Source organism: Phacochoerus africanus, chromosome 6 (genome assembly GCF_016906955.1).
Source record: "Phacochoerus africanus isolate WHEZ1 chromosome 6, ROS_Pafr_v1, whole genome shotgun sequence".
In the NCBI taxonomy this organism is placed as follows: domain Eukaryota; kingdom Metazoa; phylum Chordata; class Mammalia; order Artiodactyla; family Suidae; genus Phacochoerus; species Phacochoerus africanus.
Genome location: NC_062549.1, coordinates 94,388,431 through 94,414,181, shown reverse-complemented (window position 1 = coordinate 94,414,181; position 25,751 = coordinate 94,388,431). Strand labels below are relative to the sequence as shown.

The 25,751-nt window shown below is 47.0% G+C and overlaps 1 protein-coding gene across 2 annotated transcripts; it reads left to right on the top strand.

Annotated features, from left to right (window-relative positions):
• The first annotated feature begins 1,317 nt into the window (after positions 1-1,317).
• SYT11 (synaptotagmin 11) lies at positions 1,318-25,550 on the top strand. 2 transcript variants are annotated; one of them, XM_047784344.1, is made up of 4 exons: positions 1,318-1,638; positions 9,625-10,451; positions 21,124-21,244; positions 22,103-25,550. In XM_047784344.1, the coding sequence occupies exons 1-4, from the start codon at positions 1,605-1,607 to the stop codon at positions 22,411-22,413; spliced, it is 1,293 nt and encodes a 430-aa protein (XP_047640300.1). In that variant the 5' UTR covers positions 1,318-1,604; the 3' UTR covers positions 22,414-25,550. The 2 variants fall into 2 exon arrangements, with proteins under 2 accessions (XP_047640300.1, XP_047640299.1); XM_047784343.1 differs by having other exon boundaries at positions 1,320-1,638; positions 21,124-21,247.
• Positions 25,551-25,751: the final 201 nt, after the last annotated feature.

Here is a 25,751-nt window from a genome sequence, read left to right as displayed (position 1 = left end):
GTTTCCTGAATAAAGCTGAGGCAGACTTGGACTCAATCCATAATTATGAATTATAATTATTCATATCTATAAAACACTCCGCATTTAACAGAATGCTTTCACTTACGTTATCAAAGGTGATTTGATCTTCACAATAAATCCTATGGCACAGTGGATATTATACCTTCCAATTTCCACAGGACAAATTTTTGGCTCAACTGGGTAGATGATTTCACAAAGATAAATAGCTGTGAGAGGGAATCCAGTAGCCTCACTCTAGCTTCTAATGCATTAATCCGGTGTCCAGGATGGTGCCTGGGACATAGTCAATGTCCAATAAATTCAATACATGTGTTTTGAATGAATGAATGACTCCTAGAACCATGTTCTTTTCCTCTTTTCAAGAAGGACAAAATGTCAAAGCTGGAAAAATACATTCAACTCTCTCACTTTACAGGTGAACCACCAACAAATACTTATGCATTTAAATAATCTACTTGACCTGATCCTGTCTGTAAACAGAATCGGATAGGATGAAAGTAACAACAACCAAAATGAATGACGAAATTGATGTAATCATGGAGATAACCTGCAGTAGTCTGACGCTAACCTGAATCACCCTAAACCTTCCGAATGCCAAGGAAGTCTCTAGAAGCTTGGAGTTTCATTTGTGTCCTGCTTTTGGATCTACAGAATACACGGATCTGTTGGTTTTCACTGCCTCTCTCCATACTTTCTCTCTTCCGCCATCCCTCCCTCACTCTCTCTCTCAAACTTCTCTAAGCAGCCCTAAGCACTTGAAGCTTTTACAAGAGAAATATCCAACACTGATTAACTTTGGCACTCTTCATTAGTCCTTTTTTAAAACAGTTTCAATTTACACACCACAAAACCCAGCCGTTTTACTTATACAATTAAATTATTTTCACTAAATTTTCAGAACTCTGCAACCATCACCACGTTTGGTCTTTAATCAGAGTTTCTGAAGTTTAAGAAGGGTTTCAAAATATTCTTTAGTGGTCTCATAAACTTATAATAATTGCAATTGATACTGAATGTAGGCAAGATAGAATTTTGTTTTTCCAAAATCCTGGGTCCCCCTCGGCCAGAATATTCAGTTGCTATATTAAGCCCAGGGAACCGGAATCACAAGATCTATAGGCTCTCATATGATAAAATACCTACCTACACTTCTTAAGCCACAGAGTTTTCGCCTTACAGAGCCACAACCCATTAGTGGGCGGGGTCTCATTCTCTGGAAATCTTGGCGAAGGGAGAGGGCCCCTCCCAGAGGTCTTCCGGAAAGGGGCGGGGCTCGCCTTCCGGAACTTTTCGGACAGAGGCGGAGCCTTCTGCCGAGGGTCGTTCGGAAGAAGGCGGGGCCTACCTCGCATCAGGACCAGTCTGGCTGCACCTGCATCCTTAGCTCAGAGCATCCCTGGAGCATCTTAAGAGGCGACCGCAGCTGGCAACCAGGGGCCAGACCGTCGCAGGAGGCGTCCGCCAGATACCTTCCCCCTCCCCTGACCTAGCGCTCTGCAGCGGCGGCCTAGGTACTGACCGGAGGTTCCCAGAGTTGCCTGACCATTGCAAACGCGTTAATAGCAATAGCCTCCGATTACGACATGGCTGAGATCACCAATATCCGACCTAGCTTTGGTAAGTAGAATCTGGCAAACTAAGCTTGGGGTAGGCGAAACCGTTGCAAAACCAAGGGAGCCCAGGGGCTGGGCAGAGAGTGAAACCAAGACCAGGACCTTCAGGTGCTATCCGCTCTAAAGTCGGGCCTGTGGTGATGCGTAGTAGGCAGTGGGCAGACCTGAACTTGAGCTATGGGCTGCAGGGGCTGGGAAGGCCAGAGCCACACCGAGGTTGGGGAGGTTCGGGATGCTAAAACCTTGTATGGTGCACTGTCAGCACTGCTGGAGGTGAGAAACAGAGAGCTTGCGGAGGATGTGAACCCCTCCTTCTGGAGGAGGAGAGGGGGGTAGGCCGAGCCCTCCCCCTTGGGGCACGCAGGGCGGTGCCCCTTCCTCCTCCTCCCACTCCTTCAGGGCTGCGAGGGAGGGAGGTGGCAAGGGGGATGGGGCATCAAGATGGCAGCTTGGAGACTGTGGGCTGTGTGGCTGGGAGCCAGGGGAGGTGGCGGCCTCTGGGGAGAGAAGGGTGCGGGGGTGGAGAGCCAAAAGCAAGCCACTCCTTAAGCCGGTCAGCTGGATGCTGGGGCTAGGAGAAAACGTGAGCCCTGCAATTTCTATTCTGCATCGTAATGGTGGGGTCCTCCTATGCTACCAAATGGCGCTTGGCGCTGCTGGGCTAGGGGATGACGTGATGTCTATTTCTGGGCCTCCTGGCAGCGCCTAGGCTCTTCTTCCCGGGCCTTTGTTCCCTGTTTCCCTAGACTGGTTTTTCAAAAAGGGGGACTCACCCGCTCTGGTGCTGGCGGGGGCCTGATCCAGGCCGGAGGGGGAGGGGCGAAAAAGGCTGAGCCCTGGGGAGGCCGCTTTGTGTACCAGAGAAAGCATTACGTCATCTCGGAGCCGCTGGTCCCCGACCCAGCCCTACGGGCTCGGAGATCAGTTACGCTCCCTGGAGCAGCGAGTGGGGTGGAAAATAGGGAAGCAGATGGGAAAGAAAAGCTCGAGAAGCAGCAAAGTTTTTCCTCTTGGGAGATTCCTCCAAAATGTGCTAGGGTAGCAAACTTCCTGTGCTATGCTTTCCTGGACCAAAAATAAAAAAAGAATTGCCCTGCTTCGCCCTCAGTCCTACCCCAGTTTGGACGGGAGAAGCCAGTGAGAGTTGCTGTCAGCGAAGGGTGCTGTCATTTCCCTTAAGAGAGTTATCCCTCAGACAATCCAGCAGGTTTGAGCCTCCAGACTCCAGTGTTTAGGGTGGGGCCTCGATCCAACTAGGAAATGGCTTTTCCTACTCCAGCGAAAGGTTTATGGAAATGAACAGAGCCCAGTGTGCTCTATCCCCTTAATGCCAGGAAGAAGCCATCAGATCAGAGAAAGTACACAAAACAACAGATCACACCCATTACTCCTTGTTCCCGCTGATTCCCCAAGGCCTAAATCTTGATTCTGTTGTTGTTGTTTTGTTTTTTTTCTCTCTTCCACTTCACCTTCTGCGTTTTTTATTCTTTGAGTTCTAAATTTCCAAAATAGATGTCCCTTTTGTGACCATGTGAGCACCCTGTGATTTTTCTTCTTGCTCTTCCTTTTCCTTCTTATGCCTTCTTTCCAACATGTTCTTTTCTCTAATTGCAGTTTCACATTCCCTGGGAAGTTAGATGGTGTAGAGCATAATGTAGTGATCTCATCGAGAAGGAGTATTAGTAGAAAAAAGAAAAGTGTTTTATGTACTACATTTTATTTACTCCTTACAAATACCCTCCTGTGTATTCATTATTATGTATATTTGCCCAGGAAACTGAGGCTAAGGGAGATAAAATAACATGGCTCAAGTCAAACAAACTAGTTAGGGTAGTTCTAGGATTAAAACCAATTTCCAGTTGATGCCAAAGTTTCTTCTCATTTCACTGTGTCACGCTGGCCTACTTGACAGGGAAAAGCTATTTTAGCAAAGGAACTGTCAATAAGCAGGTCTGGTCAGAGGCTGAAGAGTTGGACAAAGCCCAGATGTGTCTTGCAGATCTTTAAATCCATACAGAGGATCTCCTCCACAGAGAACTGCTACTTGTGCTTTTTCACATATCTCATAAAGTACTATATTTCAAACCCCATAGCCCTTGAGAGATACACCAAGCCAATACTCAATTATCCATGACCTTGGAGGACAAAAGGAGCAAGCAGCATGGGTCACTGCAGTTTACAACTACTTGAAAAACACTCACTTCAGCCATTTGTTCCAACTTCCTTTTCCCACCAAGCTTTTGACAAAAGCTAGACAGAGGGTCCTGAGTTTCAGCATCTCTGATTTTTCTAGTTCACTGCCTTGGGGGCTAGAGAGAGAGGCAGGGGTTAGCAAATACTAGAATGAAGAAGAAAGGAGGGCCAAAACAGGAAACAGGGTGGAGGAGATCACCTAGATAGTTTACAAGTGGATTCATCTGTTTCTCTATTTTTCCTTCTCTATTCTCTTGAAAGATGCAAATCCTCTTTTCTTTTACCTGCTCCATCTCTATTTTCTAGTGATAAAGGCTGAGGTATTGTAAGCAGCAGTGGGATCTCTCAGGATCACAGAGTAAATCTATGGTAGAGCCAAAAGGATCTCTCAAATGCCTCCCATCCTGAGCCTTTAGAGCTCCCTTTCAAATCATTCTCAAAAATTTACTTGTCTTGATCGTTCCATGCTTTCTCTTCTCATAGAGATCATCAAAGTTCAGTTTTACTAATCAGTAGCAAGCAATTTTCAGAAAAGTCTCTGATAGGTGAATGGAAAGCCACTTTTTCAAATTGTGCGCTTTGTGATTGACAGTTGCATCCAACCAATTGTTCAAACAAATATTTACTGAACTCCTGGTAGATGCAAGAGATTCAGGGATTCAGAGATGAACAGGATGGGAGTTCCCATTCGTGGCGCAGCAGAAATGAATCCAACTAGGAACCAGGAGATTGTGGGTTCAATCCCTGGCCTGGCTCAGTGGGTTAAAGATCAGGCATTTCGGTGAGCTGTGGTGTAGGTTGCAGATGCCCCTAGGATCCTGCGTTGCTATGGCTGTGGTGTCAGCTGGCAGCTGTAGCTCCAATTCACCCCTAGCCTGGGAACTTCCATATGCCTTGGGTGAGGCCCTAAAGAGACAAAAAAAAAAAAAAGAAGAAGAACAGGATGTTATATCTGCCCACTCTCAAGGAGCATACCACCAAGGCTGCTTCCATTTTGTGAAACTTCTCCCTATCAGCTTTTATTTCCCTTGATTCTTTGAGAATAAATACTATTATTATTCAGTATGCCATGGACATGGTCACCTTGGTTTATTTTGTCAATGGCTTTACTCCTAATCTATGTTAATTCAAAATGTAACCCCTTCTTTTCTTACCTGGTCCCAGCTTTCATAAAACCATGGCATGTTTGAGGTAGAATGAATTTCCAAGACATTTAGTCCAATCCCCATTAAGGAAATCTCTTGTAGAATATGCCTGACCCATGGTGATCCAACCTCTCTTTGAAAGTTTTCAAATGGAGTTTCACTGCCTCCTGAAGCAATCTGGGCCAATGAGAGGCAGTTCTAACAATAAATGGATTCTTTTCACTGAGTCAAAAATCTGTCTTCCTATAGCCTTCACTCACTGCTGTTAGACCTACCCTCCAAATAAGATCACATCAGATCTTCTTCCAGCAAAAATGCCTTAAATAATTGAATAAAGTTATTATTCCTAGACCCCCGCAACTCCCAGTTCCTTCAGTTTCTCCTCTTTTGATATGATTTCCAGGTCCTCTGCTATCCTGCTTATCCAAGATGTAGACACACTTTGGTGTCAAACTAGGGTTTAAATCCCATCATTTCCATTGGCTACTATATGGCCCAGAGCAGGTTTGAGTCCAGCTTCCTCAGTTGTAAAGTGGGGAGATATAAATAAATATATATTTATTTATATATAGGCTTTTTAGGGCTGCACCCCATGGCATATGGAGGTTCCCAGGCTAGGGGTTGAATCAAAAGTGTAGCCACAGGCCTATGCCTGCACCCCATGGCATATGGAGGTTCCCAGGCTAGGGGTTGAATCAAAAGTGTAGCCACAGGCCTATGCCGCAGCCACTGTAACATTAGATCCGAGCCATATCTGTGACCTACACCACAGGTCACGGCAACGCCAGATCCTTAACCCGCTGAGCAAGGCCAGATTCAACCCAAAACCTCAGGGTTACTAGTTGGGTTGGTTTCCACTGTGCCACAAAGGGAACTCCTAAATGGGGATGTTAATAGTACCCACTCGATGAGTTATTTCATTCAGAGAGAGAAAGCTCGAGCACAAGGCCTGGCAGGGATATCATAAATGTACACAAAAAGAGCAGTTGTTATTCTGGTTAGTACCAGATAGAACACTCCATGTGTCCTGTGACCAGTGCAGATGAAATTATTACTACCCCTCCTCTGATTTGGACAGGGTACTGATAGTATAAGCTAGCATTAGCCTAATTATACTCTAAGTTTGTTATCACCTAAATTACCAAGTTATTTTTGCTAAGACTCATCAAAGTCTCCTCTTACCCATGGATAGGTTTTGAAGGCCAAATAGAATTTTACATGTATCTCTGTTATGTGTAACCATAGTGATTTAATTCTCTTTTTCCAATCCATGGAAGCTGTGTTTTTCTTATTTTTATTGGAGTATGGTTGATGTATAATGTTGTGTTGTGTTAGTTTCTGGTGTATGCAGAGTGATTCAGATATATATACATATATGTATATATAAAGAGATTCTTTTGCATATTCTTTTCCATTATGGTTTTTTTTTTGTCTTTTTGTTGTTGTTGTTGTTGTTGTTGTTGCTATTTCTTGGGCCGCTCCCGCGGCATATGAAGGTTCCCAGGCTAGGGGTTGAATCGGAGCTGTAGCCACCGGCCTACGCCAGAGCCACAGCAACGCGGGATCCGAGCCGCGTCTGCAGCCTACACCACAGCTCACGGCAACGCCAGATCGTTAACCCACTGAGCAAGGGCAGGGACCGAACCCACAACCTCATGGTTCCTAGTCGGATTCGTTAACCACTGCGCCACAACGGGAACTCCCCATTATGGTTTATTACAGGATATTGAACATAATTCCCTGTGCTATATAGTAGGACCTTATTGTTTTTCTATTTTACATATAATAGTTTGTACCCGCTAATCCCATCCTCCTAAAGTGGAAGCTGTTTTGAATTCACTGACTCATTTGTTCACTCAACACTCACTATGTGCCTCATGTTACTGGGACCTGGGAATACAGCCGTGAACAAAACAGTCACTGTTCTTTTTCTTTTCTGCCACACCCATGGCATGTGAAAGTTCCCAGGCCAGGGATCAAACCCATGCCACAGTAGTGACCTGAGCCACAGCAGGGATAATGCTAAACCCTTAACCTGCTGTACCACAAAGGAACTCTGATAGTCACTATTCTTTTTTTTTTTTTGTCTTTTTGTCTTTTTGCCTTTTCCAGGGCTGCGCCTGTGGCATATGGAGGTTCCCAGGCTAGGGGTCTAATCGGAACTGTAGCCACTGGCCACAGCAACGCCAGATCCAAGCCAAATCTGCAACCTACACCACAGCTCATGGCAACGCTGGATCCTTAACCCACTGAGCAAGGCCAGGGATCAAACCCCCAACCTTATGGTTCCTAGTCGGATTCATTAACCAGTGAGCCACGACAGGAACTCCCTGATAGTCACTATTCTTATTAAGCTTATCTAGTGAGGGAAGACAGACAAATAAATATAAATCAGAGGTAGTTAGTGCTATGAAGAGAAATCAAGGGGAGTTCCCGTCGTGGCGCAGTGGTTAACGAATCCGACTAGGAACCATGAGGTTGCGGGTTCGGTCCCTGCCCTTGCTCAGTGGGTTAACGATCTGGCGTTGCCGTGAGCTATGGTGTAGGTCACAGACACAGCTTGGATCCTGCATTGCTGTGGCTCTGGTGTAGGCCGGTGGCTACAGCTCCGATTCAACCCCTAGCCTGGGAACCTCCATATGCCGCGGGAGTGGCCCAAGAAATAGCAAAAAGACAAAAAAAAATTTTTTTAATTTAAAAAATAATAATAATAACAATTTTAAAAAAAAGAGAAATCAAGCAGCGTGATGAGGACCTCATCTTATCTGGGGCAGTCAGGAAATGCTTCTCTCATGAGTTTTGATACGTAATGAGGATAATCCAAATCTTTTAAGACCTAAACTCAATTTGGCTTCAATGCATGTAAAGGGGAAGAAATCCCTAAACCTAACTATGTAAGTCAGGGGGCCAGTGTATACAGGAAAAGGCAAAACTGGAAGAGGGAAGGAAAAAAATCTGTTTCTCTTTAGTTGTTTACTCAACAAATATATATTAAGTACTTGCTAGGTGTTTTTGGTGCAGGAGATACAGGAATAAACAGACAAAATCCCTGTCCTTAGGAAACTTACACTCTAGTAAAAATAGACAATAAATAGGAATTCCTGTTGTGGCTTAGCAGCAATGAACCCGGCTAGTATCCATGAGGATGCATGTTCCATCCCTGGCCCTGCTCAGTGGGCTAAGGATCCAGCGTTGCTGTGGTACAGACATAGCTTGGATCTGGCATAGCTGTGCCTGTGGCATAGGCCAGCAGTTGCAGCTTCAATTGGACCCCTAGCCTGGGAACTTTCATATGCCATGGGTGTGGCCCTAAAAAAAAAAAAAGACAATAAATAGTAAAATTACATGTGTATGTCTATATATATTCTTGTGTGTGTGTGAGAGAGAGAGAGAGAGAAAGAATGATAAGACATGTGGAGAAAATTAAGCAGGGCCAGGAAGTGTGAGTCTCCAGGATGGGAAAGATTACACTTTTAAATAGGGTGGTTAGGGAAGACCTTACTAAGAAGGGGACTTTGGAGCAAAGGTCTGACATTTTCTATGGTATTTCTTCCTATTTAAAATACTTGTACTTTAAATACCTGGGAGCTGAAATTTGAAACATATTTCAAAAGTACTTAAACCCAGAGGTTCCCATGGTGGCACAGTGGAAACGAATCTGACTAGTATCCATGAGGATGCAGGTTCGATCCCTGGCCTCGCTCAGTGGGTTAAGGATCCAGCATTGCTGTGAGCTGTGGTGTAGGCTGGCAACTCTGATTAGACCCCTAGCCTGGGAACCTCCATAAGCCAAAACTGTGGCCCTGAAAAACAAAAAAAACAAACAAAAAAGGTACTTAGACCCAGAGTTCTACTTCCTACCACCTACCCCACTTTTACCACCCTTGGGCACCCTGCCAAAACCATCCAGTCCCACATTGTTCCACCCTACCTGTCAGTCAATCAGTGAACACAGCCCACAATTGCAAACCCTGTGCTGGATGTTGTGGAATATCTTCCTAAAACCAGACATAGTTCATGTCCTTCTGTAACAGTTGAGGTAAATCGATTCTCGTGTAAAAAGGTGACCGATAACACTCACTCAATTTAAGCAAACCAACTCCATAAGTGCTGGGGGACAGCCAAGAAAAGAACAGGCAATCAGGTGGGGCCCTTCACGGAAGGCTTTACAGAAAAGAGAAATATTCTGGAGTTCCCTTCGTGGCATAGCAGAAACAAATCCCGCTGGGAACCATGAGGCTGTGGGTTCGATCCCTGGCCTCGCTCAGTGGGTTAAGGATCCTGCGTTGCTGTGAGCTGTGGTGTAGGTCACAGACGCAGCTTGACTCTGGCGTAGGCCAGCAGCTATAACTCTGATTCAACCCCTAGCCTGGGAACCTCCATATGTCGTGGTGTGGCCCTAAAAAGCAGAAAGGAAGAAAAAAGCAAAAAAAGAAAAGAGACATATGCCATCCACGTCTGATGGAAAGAAAGAGCCGTGGGTTGAAGAGAATGGGGGAGGGCATCTCCGAGAGAGGGGGGAAGTTCATAAGCAGATGAGCAAATTTTGCTTTGGAAGCTAGATCGCAGATTAGCTTGGCCCCAGCCAGAGGGTGCTCTGAACAGGGGTTGAGGTCCACCCACCTTGACCTATCTCTGGTCTCCACCTCCAGATGTGTCACCAGTGGTAGCCGGCCTCATCGGGGCCTCAGTGCTGGTGGTGTGTGTCTCCGTGACCGTCTTTGTCTGGACATGCTGCCATCAGCAGGCAGAGAAGAAGCACAAGACCCCACCGTACAAGTTTATTCACATGCTCAAAGGCATCAGCATATACCCAGAGACCCTGAGCAACAAGAAGAAAATCATCAAAGTGCGGAGAGACAAAGATGGCCCTGGGAGGGAAGGTGGACGTGGGAACCTGTTGGTGGACGCAGCAGAGGCTGGCCTGCTGGGCCAAGACAAGGGTCCTGGGGGCCCTAGCCCTGGATCTTGTATAGACCAATTACCCATCAAAGTGGACTATGGGGAAGAACTGAGGAGCCCCATTGCGAGCCTGACTCCCGGGGAGAGCAAAACCACTTCTCCATCCTCTCCAGAGGAGGATGTCATGCTAGGATCCCTCACCTTCTCAGTGGACTATAACTTCCCGAAAAAAGCCCTGGTGGTGACAATCCAAGAGGCCCATGGGCTGCCGGTGATGGATGACCAGACCCAGGGCTCTGACCCCTACATCAAAATGACCATCCTTCCCGACAAGCGGCATCGGGTGAAGACCAGAGTGCTGCGCAAGACCCTGGACCCTGTGTTTGACGAGACCTTCACCTTCTACGGCATCCCCTACAGCCAGCTGCAGGACCTGGTACTGCACTTCCTCGTCCTCAGCTTTGACCGCTTCTCCCGGGATGACGTCATTGGGGAGGTCATGGTGCCGTTGGCTGGAGTAGACCCCAGCACGGGCAAGGTCCAGCTGACCAGGGACATCATCAAAAGGAACATCCAGGTGAGGCGGAAGGGTGGGGGGCTGGGGGGAGATGGTAGGTTGAGGGACAGAAGGGAATGAGGGGGGAGGGGTGGGATGGATGGCAAAGAGGAGCTGTAGCGAGCTCGTGGCCCTTGAAGATAAGCAGTGATCAAAATACCATAGAGAGCCTGGCAGGTTAGGTCTCCTCCAAGAAGTAACTTCCTGAGGAGAGAATGGCAGATAGCTTCTGAAGGTTCACTTAAGGAGTTCCCGTTGTGGCTCGGCGGGTTAAGATCTCAACTAGCATCCATGAGGATGTGAGTTCCATCCCTAGCCCCACTCAGTGGGTTAAGGGTCCAGTGTTGCCGTGAGCTGTGGCATATAGACACGGCTTGAATCTGGTGTTGCTGTAGCTGTGGTGTAGACTGGCAGCTGGAGTCAGGTTAGACTCCTGGGAACTTCCATATGCCGTGGATGCAGCCCTAAAATGCAAAAAGCAGATAAAACAAAATGAAATGAAATGTCACTTAGTGGTTGGCATCCTGATGCTGCATCCAGCTTGCTGAGAGCAGGCTGGGCCACCAGTCCTAGACCTCATCATGTCCGGGATATGAGGACTCTTTAGGGGACTTGCCTTAAATAATGTGTTATCTTCCGCTGGTGAAATTTCTCCTGGCCGAGAAACCATGAAAATAGTTCAGTCATTTTTCCCTCAGCTTTCCCTTCCCATCCCAAACCTGGAAGGGTAAGTAGTATATTGAGTACATTGTATAGGACTTTTAATAACCATTTCATAAGTGCAGCTTAATCACCTGCTTCACCCTTCAGGACCCTTTCCCAGGCCCAGACCTTGGCCACAGGTCTTCTCTCCCTGTTCCTCCTCTCCTTCCTTTGCATTAGGAGGGAGGTGAGACCCTCCTTCCTGCCTTCTCTCCGCTAGGCCTGCATTGAATCTTTTTTGTTTTGTTTTGTTTTTTAGGGCCTCCGCTGTGGCATATGGAGGTTCCCAGGCTAGGGGTCTAATCAGAGCTACAGCCACAGCCACAACAATGCCAGATCCGAGCCACATCTGCAACCTACACCGCAGCTCACAGTAACGACGGATCCTTAACTCACCAAGCGAGGAGGCCAGGGATCTAACCCACAACCTCATGGTTCCTAGCTGGATTCATTTCCCCTGAGCCACAACGGGAACTCCCAGCATTGGCTCTTGAGTTATCATTTCAGGGGTACGAGAACTGTAACCCCCCAGCCCCTAGATCATGTATTTCCTCCTCAATTGAGGAGAGAGTGTGGTTCTGCAGTTAGACACAGGGCTCCTGAGCCTGACTACCTGCCTTCATCTTCCAGCTGTGTGATCGATGTGGGTGAGTTACGTAACCCTTCTAAGCTTCTGTTTCCCCATCTGTAAAATGCCGTGGATCATACTGCCTTCCTTTGGGATCAAATCAGATACTATACCTGGCATATTATTGCCTATGTGGAGCTTTGACTTCAGAGGAGGAGAAAGACAAAAAATCTTGGTAATTATCACATAGTGAGTATGGGCAGTGCTATGAAAGAAATACGCTATGTTGAAATTTTAAACTTAGAGTTTCATTCCTTTTTCAGGATTTAACACAAGTGGTTAATAACAAGGACTTTCGAAGTCAGACTTGAGTTTGAATCTAAATTCCACCAGCCAAGGGACCTTGGGCAAGCTGCTTAAATTCTCTAAGTCTCAGTTTCCTATAGGAATTAAGATCGATAATGGACTTACATAGTCCCTGGCACATAATAAACCTTCAATAAATGGTAACCATTATTATTAATTATTATTGTTCTTAGTAACGTTTGACTCCTGGGAGAGAGATGTGATTTGTAGATATTTATATTTTGTTTTGACAATGTGGAGGGAGACAAAGGAGGCCTGGGTCAGTGGAGAAGAGGGTAGAAGGTTCAGAAAGGATATCAGGGCCACTAGAAACTGCACATTTCCCCGAAAGAGCCCTGCCTACAGGTTTTTTTTCCACTCTCTTACTGCCTTCTCCACACCTGCAAGCCCACACTAGACTCAGTGAGAGGCAGGAGGCTCAGGACTGGATAAATGATTCTAGGCCAGCAGGGGCTGAGTGTGCAGTGAGCTCCCGGGGGCAAGGTTCGGCCACTGACAATGGGCACTGTGCTGCGCCAGGCTGAGGAGGGCAGGCAGGGAGCAGTTGCCCCTGGAGGAGGCTTCTTCCTCTCTCATGCCATTGCCCAGAGGTGTGCTGTGGCCACATGTCACACTCACTCTGCCTCACAGGGGCCCGGCGGGAGTCCACACATTTTAAAGAACACTAGAGGCGCCTGGTCAGGGCATAAACACTGGTCCATTGCCAGGACACAATGACACATCCCCGAGTCCAGCACAGCAGCAGTTCCTGTATCCTCTGAGGTTGGAGTCAGAAGGGCTGGACAGAAGCTGCAGTAGTGACCTGTCTCATCTCCTTCCATCCCTTCCCTTCTCCCTCCATTTCTTTTCCTCCAGATTCTGCCAACCCACTCCCCTGATTCCTGACTCCCCTTTCCAGCAGCTCCAGTGTTTCAATCCCTGCCTTCATCTAGCTTTCCTCACAGGGAGGTTCCTTCCCAGCACAGCCTTCCCTGCATCACCAGCCTTAGGAAAGCCACCAACTAGCCAGCCGCCTCCAGACAGCTTGTGCGCACACAGCTCACGGCTGAGAGTGAAGGATGGCCCTGTGCCAAGCCGCAGCTGGGAAGATACTGGCAAGGAAAGGGGCCGATCTGGGCTGGGAACAAAACAGCCTCAAATCCAGGACACTGGGCAGGGAGCACAGACAATGGCATTTGCTAAACTGCCAGGGGCTCTTGGCAAGAACCAAGCTTCTTTCCACTTTATTAACTCCCTTCAGGAGGGATAAGCCAGGGCTGGGATCCTGAGCCACACATCCCCTGGCAGAGGCCCCAGACAGGACACCCAGAGCCTGTGCAGCCCCACATCAGAGCCTTGCAGCCTCCCAGGCTCCCTAAGCCTGCTTTCCCCCACCAGCGCTGGTGGGCAGGGCTGTGTTCCATCCTGGGTCATGGCTGTCATCTCTGTAGTCACTTGTCCCCCTGATTCCCTGGAAGAGCTGCCTCTAAATGTCTACCCTAAGTCCTCCCTACTGTAGCCAACAGTCTGCTCTTTCTGGAGCTCCCATTGGCTTGTCAGTTAGAGCTGCTTTGAACTATTCTACACCATCTATGAAGAGCTTTTCCTGGAGTCCCATTGTAGCACAGCAGAAATGAATCCGACTAGGAATTATGAGGTTGTGGGTTCGATCCCTGGCCTCACTCAGCGGGTCAAGGACCCAGTGTTCCCATGAGCGTTGGCATAGGTCGAAGACGCGGCTTAGATCTGGTGTTGCTGTGGCTGTGGCGTAGGCCGGCAGCTATAGCTCCAATTGGACCCCTAGCCTGGGAACCTCCATATGCCATGGTGCGGCCCTAAGAAGACCAAAAAAAAAAGAGCTTTTCCTGGTCTGTGTAAGGCAGCCCCTTATAATCATGGAGCCAAAGATCACTGTGTAGAAACTGGTGAGAATTGCATTTCTCTAGAAAATCTCCCACCCCAACTGCATTTCCTGACCTGAATTTTCTGGAAAACTCAGCTCTTGTCTTCCATTATTACAGTGCTGTCCAGTTGAAGAAGCCTATGACTGGTCATCATTTCTTTTTTTTTTTCTTTCTCCTTTTTTAGGGCTGCACCCACAGCATATGGAAGTTCCCAGGCTAGGGGTCGAATCAGAGCTACAGCTGCCAGCCTACACCACAGCCACAGCAATGTGGAATCCAAGCCATGTCTATGACCTACACCACAGCTCATGGCAATGTTGGATCCTTAACCCACTGAGTGAGGCCAGGGATCAAACCCATATCCTCATGAATCCTAGTTAGGTTTGTTACCGCTTAGCCACAGTGGGAACTCCCTAGTCATCATTTCTGGCTATTCGTGTCACTGCCTAATTCTGGGCAAGCAGTTTATCTCCTCTGGGCTCCGTATCCCTCGAGGCTGGATCATGAAAGCTGATGAGGTCACTTCATGAGAGCACTCTCAGCTCTGATGAATGTACTCAAAGATTTAAGAAGATTAAAAATTAACACTTGAGAAGCTCCCGTCATGGCTCAGTGGAAACGAATCTGACTACCATCATTGAGGATGCAGCTTCGATCCCTGGCTTTGCTCAGTGGGTTAAGGATCTGGTGTTGCCGTGAGCTGTGGAATAGGTCACAGATGTGGCTTGGATCCCACATTGCTGCACCCGTGGCGTAGGCCAGCACCTGTAGCTCTGACTCGACCCCCTAGCCTGGGAATCTCCATATGCTGCGTGTGCAGCCCTCAAAAGACAAAAGTCAAAAAAAAAATTAATACTTGATTATTTGTGAAAGAAGTTCATAGTATAAACTCTAGAACGCCCAAAAGGCTCTGAGTCCCTGAGTTGGACTTCGGAACTGGATTTTTTTTTTTTTTTTAATGGCAGATTTTTTTTCTAATATTTTGTTCAGATATAAATAAAAGTCTATTTACATTCCCAGAACACTTCCCCTACCAGGAGAAGTGAAGCGGTGCAGAGAGGCCTGAGGGTAAAGAGGAGGCAGTGGGAAAGAAGTGATTTACAAAGTGGATAATAGCGAGTTGTTAGACTCTTCCTAATTTCTTCAGGCCATTGTTTTCCAAACCATTTCCTGTCTTTCTACGGCCAGATTGCTGTTCATGACCTGGGACCGTGGTCATGGGAATGAGAGGATTCTTAAAATCTCAGATTTATAAGAGACCTTCGAGGTCCTTCAGTCTAGTCAAAAGGGACTAACAAGAGAGAAAGAAAAAGGAATGTCAATTTTGCAGGAACAATAAAGAAATAAACAATAAAGAAAGTGGCTATGTGTCTGTGCCAGGGAGAAGACAAAGGGGGATTCGGGAATGTCGAGGGTTTTGTTTCTTTTGTTTTCCCATGACTGTGATTTATGTGGAGGTAGCACTCTGAACTTCTCGCCCCAATAAAAGTTTGAGGATGCCTGAGTCCACTGAGTTCGGAGATTTTATGGCTACAAAAATCACTCTGGGGGGGGCTCTGCTAATGATCAGAACTAGGCTTATCCCTTCCCTAAGTATTTCCTTCAGCTGAATGTCTTCTTTAGGACGACTGCTCTTGTTCCTCTTTTGCACTGAATGACAAAGGATCCCGCTCTCTGGGAGCAAAGGCTCCCAGCTCTGTCAGGCACGGATAAAACCCTTTCTCCGCCTTGTCTTTCTGCTCGCCTGCCCCCCAACAGAGTCTTTACCTCACTAGGCCGCGGGGCTGGGAAACAGAGTTTGCTCCCAGCCCTTGACAAAGAGCCCTTGAGAAAGCGCCATTGACAATGCCCCTTGGAATGGGAATTGGATGGAAAGAGAAGGGGAGGGGAGGAGGGGACTTGAAACTCTGGCTTCAGTGCAGAATGGAATGGCATTTAGGTGGTGTTGTGGCTGCAGACTTGGGCATCACAAAGGGGCCGCTGAATGGGGATGGGCATTCTGCCCGTGTGCAATGGCCAAAGGTGAAGCGGGTGGGGATCAGATGGAGAACAACGGCTTAAGCAGGGATTTAGGGGCGGAAGTGATTATGAGGGTAACCAGAAGTGGTCCACTTTCCCAAAGAACAAGGAAAGGGTCGTGGGGATTTAGATTAGGGTGATTTTGCTGTAATGGATGATTTAGGAAACAGAATTTTGTTTTGTTTTGCTGTGTCCACGGCATACAGAAGTTTCTGGGCCAGGGATCAAACCTGTGTCACATCAGCAACACCAGGTCCTTAACCTGCTGAGCCACCAGGGAACTCCCTAGGAAACAGAGTTTTAAATAATCAGAAAACCTAAGTATAATCTTGTAATCAATGTTATTTTTACAAATAACATTGTTTTTTAAATTAAATTTCCCTTTTACCTAACCTAGCTTTCTTCTATATATAAAGTTAGATTATATTTAAAGATTCCCTGGTAGCCTCTTGGTTAAGGATCTGGCATTGTAACTGATGTGGCACAGGTTTGATCCCTGATCTAGGTACTTCTGCTTGCTGTGGGTGCAGTCAAAAAAAAAAAAAAAAGATTCCATATTTAATGTTTAGATACCAATATTCAAGGATGGTCCCAGAGAAAGACATCAAATCTAGTTAACATTCATTATTCATGGAAATGAAAAGGAGCAGTGGCCCAAATAATCCAAAATTGCTTTCTAGATCAGCACCATCCACTGGAACTTTCCATGGTGATAGTTCTATATCTGCACTGTCCAATATGTTAGCCACTGGCCACATGTGGGTATTGAGCACTTGAAATATGGCCAGTGTGACTGAGGAACTAAATTTTTTTTTTATGGCCACACCCATGGCATATGGAGGTTGCCAGATCAGGGAATGAGTCTGAGCCGCAGCTCCGAGACCAGATCCTTTAACCCACTGCACTGGGCCAAAGTTCAAACCCATGCCTCTGCAGCAACCTGAGCCACTGCAGTGGCTGTACCACAGTAGGAACTCGAACTAAAATTTTAGTTTTATTTAACTTTAATGAATTAAAATAGACACATGTGGCTAGTGGCTACTAAATTGGACAGCTCAGTTCTGAATATTTGGGGAGGCATCTGATTTTCTTTTTCAGGCTCACTCTCCTGATGCCATTTGGTTGTGGCTAATAGTGAAAATGAGTTTACATTCTCTGACTGCATTCTAACTCATGTCAAAAGGAAGTGGCCCAGAGGTATACTGGTTGGCAGAGGCAACCAGCCTGTGATTTTTTTTTTTTTTTTTTGAGTTTTAAAAATGAAAGTATAGTTTTGTTTTGTTTTTTGTCTTTTTAGGGCCACACCCATGGCATTTGGAGGTTTCCATGTTAGGGGTCTACTCAGAGATACAGCTGCCGGCCTATACAACAGCCACAGCAATGCGGGATCCAAGCCAGTCTATGACCTACCACAGCTCAAGGCAACGCCGGATCCTTAACTCACTGAGCAAGGAGGCCAGGGATCAAACCCGCAACCTCATGGTTCCTAATTGGATTTGTTTCTGCTGCGCCTGGACGGGAACTCCTAAAGTATAGTTTATTAACAATGTACCAATTTCTGCTGTACAGCCGATTGCAATTTTAAACTGGCTGAAGGTACTTCCTGTGGATATAATCAAGAGTCAACTATATATGTATGGATAAGAAAAAGATGGGGGGCTTCAATCTAGCAGAGAAAACCATGAAAATCTTTTTTTAAAGTCTGTCCTCTTTTCAACTTCAATTTCAAAAGCCAAAGGCTAAGTTTAAATTTCAACAGCTAAAGGCTAAGCTATGCCCTATGAGAGACATTTCCATATGCTCCTGATATGAAATATAGCCTCAAGAAATTTTTTAAACCCAGTCTCATTCCTCAAGATGGCTTAAGACTTATAATCAAAGCACAAAGTATTAGGGTTTTCCCCTTGTTTTTCATTAATGAGCTAATTAAATTCTTTGCTGCTGTTGCCCTGCACCAGACACACCTGAGCAGGTAGGGCACTAGCCTGTGAGCTTCCTGACGGTAGGGGTCCTCATTGTCCATCTTTTCAGCTCTAGCTGCTCTCAGAGCACCTGGCACTTAGTGTGCAGGAGTCTTTTTTCGGTGGTGATGAGGCCTGTGTAAGGCTAGTGGTGAGTTTGGTTCATCTTGCTCAATCTAAGAATCCCTAGAGTAGGTGACATTTCTTTGCATCTGTGAAGAATACAAGGAGGAGTTCCCTGGTGGCCTAGTGGTTGAAGGATCCAGCGTGGCACGGGGTTTGATCCCTTGCCTGGGAACTTCTGCAAGTTGCAGGAATGCCCCCCCCCCAAAAAAAAATATCAACAAAAAAGAATACAAGGAATAAGATGTGACAGTGGAAGAATTATTTTGGCTCAAATTTAATTTATTATGCCCTAAATTCCTCCAATCCCACCTCCTTTTGTTTTCTTTATCCCAGTTTCATCTCCACTTTCTTTTCTTTTCTTTTTCTTTTTTTTTTGGCCACCCAGTGGCATGTGAAGTTTCCAAGCCAGGGATCAAAAACAAGCTGGAGTTGCGACTTATGCCACAGCTGAAGCAATGCCAGCTCCTTAACCCACTGGACCAGGCTGGGGATTGAACCCGAGTCCCTGTCACTGCAGAGACACCACTGATCCCAGCGTACCAGAGTGGGAACTCATTTCCACTTTCCACTTTCTAATCTGGAAACCACTAGAAGTAGTACTCCATCTCTTCCCTTTCCGATATATTTACACCCAATTAGCTGCCCCAACCCAGAAAATCCTGACAGTTTTTCCTGAGACATATCTTACCCCGGTCCCTCTCCTCTGCCAGAGCCATGGTTTCAGACCTGATCATTTCTTTGCTAGCCTATGGAAGCAGCCACTTTAACTGTGCTTTATTTCCCCCCCCATCTTTTTGTTTTTTTAGGGCCGAACCCATGGCGTATGGCAGTTCCCAGGCTAGAGGTCGAATGGGAGCTGTAGCCACTGGCCTACACCACAGCCACAGCAATGTGGGATCTGAGCTGCGTCTGCGACCTACACCACAGCTCATGGCAATGCCAGATCCTTAACCCACTGAGCAAGGCCAGGGATCGAACCCGAGTCGGGTTGCTAGTCGGGTTCGTTAACTGCTGCGCCACAAGGGGAACTCCTCAACTGAGCTTTTTGACTTTGGTCTTTCTCTGCTTCAGTTCAATCTCCAGCTTTCACTAGAACATTATTATTATTAATACATTAACAACAGGGAGTTCCCATCGTGCGCAGCGGAAGCAAATCCAACTAGGAACCATGACGTTGTGGGTTGGATCCCTGGCCTTGCTCAGTGGGTTAAGGATCCAGCGTTGCTGTGAGCTGTGCTGTAGGTTACAGATGAGGCTCAGATCCTGCGTTGCTGTGGCTGTGGTGTAGGCCGGCGGCTACAGCTCCGATTGGACCCCTAGCCTGGGAACCTCCATATGCGACAGGTGTGGCCCTAAAAAGCAAAAAAAAAAGCCAACAACAGTAACTGTCGCTTCTCTGCTTACTGACCTCCTCTCGCCTGGGGCTACTGCTGGCTCTGCTGTTTGGTTACCCTTTCCCCACTGCCCTTCACCCTGGCCTGACCCACCACCTCTCCAACTCTTGACCCCTCCCTCCTGCCAGCACCTCAACAGCAGGCGCCTTCGCCTCTCATGGTTCCTCGAACAGAGCCTACCCATCAGCACCCAAAGCCTTGGAACCAGCCATTCTTCTCTCTGCCCACTGCCTCAGTGTGTCTTACCCTCCATATACTCAGTCCCCACAGCAGGGCTGAGTCTCCCAGCAGCCCTGAGGCTTCTCATTTTTCTGACAAGTAAACATGTTTGTCTACAGCTCTGTCTCTTCTGCTGCATGATAAGTGCCGTGGAAGCACTTTCAGCTCTGAATCCCCAGCACCTGACATGTCACAAGTATCCAAATGTTTCAAATGTTCTCAGGAAAACTAGAGTTTGGGTTTTTGTTTTTGCTTTTTTTCCCCAACCTCAAAATAGCAGAGCCTAGCATAAAATTTCAAGGTGGGGAAACAGTTGTGGGCTTCAGGGAGGAAGCAGCTTAGCTGGAGATGACACCTTGAGGGGCATACCCTAGGGTGGGTGGAGCAGGTGCGGATCCTCACCCATGAAAGGGAGGCACAGGCTCCAGAAAGTCCAGGGACTTGCCCGGGGCCAGGTGGTGAGTAAATGGCAAAGTTAAGACTCAAATTCAAGGACTTTTCTGTCTCCCACTATACAATCCTCAAACCACTTTTTTTTTTCTTTCTTTTTTTTTCTTTTTAGGGCCGCATCCTCAGCATATGGAATTTCCCAGGCTAGGGGTCCAATCAGAACTACAGATGCTGCCCTACACCAGTTCACGGCAACGCCGGATCCTTAACCCCCTGAGCAAGGTCAGGGATCGAACCCGCATCCTCATGGATGCTAGTCGGATTCGTTTCCGCTGCACTGCGATGGGAACTCCCACAATCTTTAAACCTTTTTTATCTCAAGAACCGAATGAGAGAACAGGATGGCATGCACATCTCTGGTACCTGCTATGTGACAGGCACTGCGACGTATTACAAATTCTAACATTTTGAACCCTCTTACTAATCCTGGGAAGTAGGTACTATATTTTTTCTTTTTTTTTTTTTTTTCTTTAAGGGCCACACCTGGGCATATGGAAGTTCCCAGGCTAGGAGTTAAATTGGGGCTATAGCTGCCAGCCTACAGCTAGCCACAGCCACAGCATTGCCAGATCTGAGTCATGTTTTCGACCCACACCGCAACTCATGGCAACGCCAGATCCTTAACCCAGTGAGTGAGGCCAGGGATTGAACCCACATCCTCATAGATACTAGTTGGGTTCATTACCACTGAGCAACAACGGGAACTCCCTAGATATTATTTTTATCTCCATCTTATAGATGAGGAAGCGGATGTACAGAGAGGCCAAGCAGCTCATCTCAGGTCCTACAGATAAAAAATAGAGTCAGAATTTGAATCTAGGCCAGTCTGGCTTCAGAGTCTGCACTCTTCGAGACTAGGCTACACACACTAGGCTACACTGCCTCTCCATGCAAGTGACTTTCTTTAGTTTCAGGACTATGATGAGAATGTTTCCTCCTCCTTCCACATACTTTCTGTGGCCGGTTCCCTCTGCTGGGATTCTCAACTGTATTTCTTCTCCACAGAAGTGCATTAGCAGAGGGGAGCTCCAGGTGTCCCTGTCATATCAGCCTGTGGCACAAAGAATGACAGTGGTGGTCCTTAAAGCCAGACACTTGCCGAAGATGGATATCACCGGTCTCTCAGGTAGCAGCTATTTACTTCAACCTATTTCTCTCTCTCTCTCTCTCTTTTTTTTTTTTGTCTTTTTAGGGCCACACCCACAGCATATGGAGGTTCCCAGGCCAGGCGTCTAATCAGAGCTGTAGCCACTGGCCTACACCATAGCAACGCCCGATCTGAGCTGAAGCTGCAACCTACAACGCAGCTCAGGGCAACGCTGGATCCTCAACCCCACTGAGCGAGGCCAGGGATGGAACCTGCATTCTCATGGACGCTAGTGGGTTTCGTTTCCACTGTGCCACCATGGGAACTCCAGCTTATTCCTCACCATCTGCTTGCACCGCCCCCACCTCCACTCCTTGCCTGTGACCCAGACAATGCCATATACTTTTCAGGACCCCTGGCACCTCTTACCATCCACTCGTTCCTCTTTCTGTCTACATTCTCTGCTGGATGAATGTAGCCAGGGAGGTGCTTTGGGTGAGCAATCGGGGTCTTTACGTTTGGTGAGGTATCGTAAATGATATGCATGCTGGATGCTGTCCCCTTGGTCCAGGTGAGACCTCTCAAAAAGCCTGCTGGCAGTTGTTAGTCCCTGTGCCCTTGAAATGCTTCTTAGTGCCATGGGGTTTCTTTAGCTCTGACTCGAGGTGCTTCTTCTGTCCCCTGCCTGCCTCGTTTCCCTGGCCCCTTGCCCAGCCGGGCAGACACACCACGGTATGCACTTACCGTGCAATCACAAAAAGAGCACGGAGTGGGGGCGGGGGGCGGCAGGGAGACAAACAGCAGAAGCCCCTCCTCCCCAACATGAGGTCACCTGACAGAGGAGAGGACTGTGTCATAGGCCGTCTCCCTTTCTCTTTGTCTCTTTGGGGGCCCCAGATCCTTATGTCAAGGTGAACGTCTACTACGGCAGAAAGCGCATTGCCAAGAAGAAAACCCACGTGAAGAAGTGCACTTTGAACCCAGTCTTCAACGAGTCTTTCATCTACGACATCCCCACCGACCTCCTGCCCGACATCAGCATCGAGTTCCTCGTCATCGACTTCGATCGCACCACCAAGAATGAGGTGGTGGGGAGGCTGATCCTGGGCGCGCACAGTGTCACAGCCAGCGGGGCTGAACACTGGAGAGAGGTCTGCGAGAGTCCCCGCAAGCCTGTGGCCAAGTGGCACAGTCTGAGCGAGTACTAATCCTCTTCTCCTCGCCTCTAACCTCCCTCCCCCGCCCCCGCCCAACCCCTCCCCAGGGCTGGGCTGGGCAGGGGGACGTGGCGAGGGAGAGAGGTGCCCGAGAGAAGCGGACTCAAAACCTCCCTTTAGTTGTAGAAGAAAATTTCTTACAAAACAACCACCACAAAGAACGCCCCACATGACCACAGCTGCAGATCAGTTCTTAGCGATGCTGATTTTTCTCCTTTGCAAGGCACTAGAAAAATCCTTTTTTTTTTTTTTCGAATGGGGAAAAAAAAAAGAGAGAGGGAAAGACCTCTACGAGTCTATATATAACAATGTAACCTTATACTTGCATGTCTAATACAAACTGAAGAAATTAGCCTAACTGCCAATACCAAGGTACAGATTTTAATCCATGAAAATTGTGTTTTGTGCCGAATCGTATTTGCTGATTACCTGAAATTGGTCTCTTTTTATCGGGCTTCTCTGGAGAGTTCTTTTCACTCCCCACCTTTGCGGAAGAATATTTTGCTCTTGTAAAACCTCATGTTTTTCATCATCCCCATCTTTTCTCCCTGTGACCTCTTGCATCTCTGCTCTTTAAAGCTCGAGGTCCCGAGGTCTGGAGTAAGCCAAGAAACAGAGGTGGCAGGCATGGACAAGGCAGGATGTGCAGAAGAAAGACTGAGAAATCGGCTGTGTTTGCTGCTGTCCGTGCTCCTGCTCTGAAGGGGTAAAGGGCAGTCCTTGATTAATCTGTGACCACGTACACAAAGACATCATCAAACTCATTAGGTAGACTGTGAGTTTATAAAACTAAATGACCTCTCTAAAAAGAGCTTGGGGGACTTCAAATTCAGCCAGAGGATAGTGTCAGTGAGCACGTCCAGCTGATCCCAAGAGCTGTTTGCAGGTTTGGAAGACAGGGACGGGAAAATGCGATGAGCTGGCATCTCCCTGTGTAGCTGTGTCTGGAAGCAACAGCCATTTGTTGGCTGATGGATTAGAAACCATCAGTGGTTTGAAGGATTAAACTGGCTTTTGTTTTCCCAGAAATGCTGACCATTGAGAAGCTTTAGAGTCTTTTTTTTTCTTTTTTTTTCTTTTTTTTTATAAGAAGCTTTGGAGTCTTCTTAGGTAGCTTAGATGAGGTTAGTTATGCTTCATAAGGAAAAGGGCCTTCAGTAATTATTTTTTCTCCTTAAATTTTTCAATAATGGCTCTTAAAAATAACTAAATGAGTAAAATACGTACATGTGACTAAATGAATAAGAAAGACAACTTGGATTCTTCCAGAACATCTTTTCCCTTGGGACAAAATGCCTAGGACTAAGTACAACACGTTCTTAGGACTTGGGAATCTCAAGAAAAGATGAAGGGGTGGGGGGACCACAGCGTTCAATCTTCCTTCTGCCGGTGGACAGTAGAGGGGGAGAGAGAGTCAGCATCTTGCTGAGATGAGCATCTCCTGTCTCCTTACCCCTCGTCCAGTAACATCTCTAACGGTGAGACTTTTCAGATGGCAGAGACTTCATTGACAATAAGTCAGCCTGCCTGGTCAGTAGGTAGTCTTACCAGCCTGAAGAGGAACTCACATGAGAAAGCAGCTTGAACCAAGACCTGGAAGATTGGCCAAGATTGAAAGTCCCCATTCAGACAAAAATATCACCACCTGACTTGCTTCTGAGAAGGGAGTTGAAAAGCTGAGTCTCCATGGAGAGAGTGGTGATTTGTCTTTGATGTTCCCTTAACTCTTGTGGATATAAAACCAATCTGTCCCCTCCCCAGTTCTTTTTTTTTTTTTTTTTTTTTTTTAAAACCTGGATTCTTGACAATGCAGAGCAGTTCTGAGCAGGCACAAAGCCCCCCTCTCTGCTCTTGTCCCCGTCAGCCCCCCACCCCCATGATCTGACTCACAATCTCACCATCCTTTGGGTTCCCACCACCAGTCTCTATCCTCTGCTCCATGGAATGTAAATACTGTATCATACGTAGCAAAAAAAAAAAAAAAAAAACTTCTTTTGTTTTCTAAAAATGCATTTGGAGATAGGTTAATGTAAATCTGACAGGAGCATTCCGAAGCCCCGTTAGGAAAAATTTTCAATGGTTCCTCTTCATCGCCTTAATGTCTAAAGATCAGAAATCGCTGAGTAACCGCTTTGGTTTCCTTCCCAGAAACAATGCAAAGCAACAGGTGGAGATAGTCTGGTCTTTACCCTGCTGTGTGTGCCTCTGTAGCTCCTGCTGACACACGTCTGGGACAACAGCCTCACCCCACTCCTCTCTTCCCCGTCCCCTCATAGCTTTATTCCTTGCATTCTTTGGGTCTTCTGAGCAGTGGGTGGTGAGGTGACAGGGGAGGAACCAGCAGTTTGTAGCCTAGGAGCTGCCTCAATGCCTCTCTCAGAAAACAGCAAAGGGTTCCTCCCTCCTCACTCGGGCCTGATCCATCGTGCCCTTGACTTTGCTGTCCCAAAGGTTCTTAGCTGACTTTGGCTTTCGCATTTGTTCCTCCCAGAGCTAACTGATAAGGGTGGAGGAGGCAAGCCTCCTCCTTCGGGTCCGTGGAAAGACAAGAGAGTCACATTCTAGCTTTTGCACAAGGCACTCATGGTCCAGAAGAGGTTAGGGAATGGTCACTTCTGATTTTCCAAGAGTCAGTCCTTCTCTGCTGACATCTTGATTCCTTTGGGAAGGCAAGAGTTTTTCTTAATAACAAAAGTCCCTTCATGTGTTAGTTCTTCCTTCAGTTCTTCTCGGGAGCGCTGCCAAATGGATAGGTGCGGGAACAGTGCTCTGGAGGTGAAAACAGTTAGAACTGGTTCGTGGGACGGGGCGGCTTGCTCAGGAGAGGGGATAATGCAAGTAAGTCCTTTTTCTTGGAAGACTTTTAATAAGGCCACAATAGTGACATTGCCCTCACCGTGATCCTTCTCCGATGTGGTCGTCTTTCTTTACCTTGTGTCTTCTCTTGTAAAGATGAAACTCAAAAATAAATGTGTCAAATTTAAAAAGACGAAGAAAAAGCTAACATAAATGGTGTGAAATTGCGTAATGCTGTAACGCTAACCTACGATATGTAATGCTATCTTGTATGTTGAATTTGTTAAAGCACCACACAAGTGCAGAATAAAGACTGATTCACATTAAATACACCCGGTGACATCAGCCTGATTTTCATGGAAGCTGGATGACTATAAATGATGTTATCACACCATAGATGTTCTAGGGCGTGTGTTCCAAAGTGTGGTCCCCAGACCACATGATTCAGACTCATCTCGGACATGTGTTAAAAAAAATGTTGCGGGGCTGCACCTTGCAGGCCCTGCCAGGCCTGGACTTGCCCAGCTTCAAGG

What these genes read in the sequence shown, in the direction of transcription:
- SYT11 (XM_047784343.1), top strand. Translation starts at nt 1,605, where the DNA reads ATGGCTGAGATCACCAATATCCGACCTAGCTTTG. An exon ending in CAATATCCGACCTAGCTTTG is followed by an intron (nt 1,639 to 9,624) that starts GTAAGTAGAATC and finishes CTCCACCTCCAG; the next exon opens with ATGTGTCACCAGTGGTAGCC. An exon ending in TCATCAAAAGGAACATCCAG is followed by an intron (nt 10,452 to 21,123) that starts GTGAGGCGGAAG and finishes TCTTCTCCACAG; the next exon opens with AAGTGCATTAGCAGAGGGGA.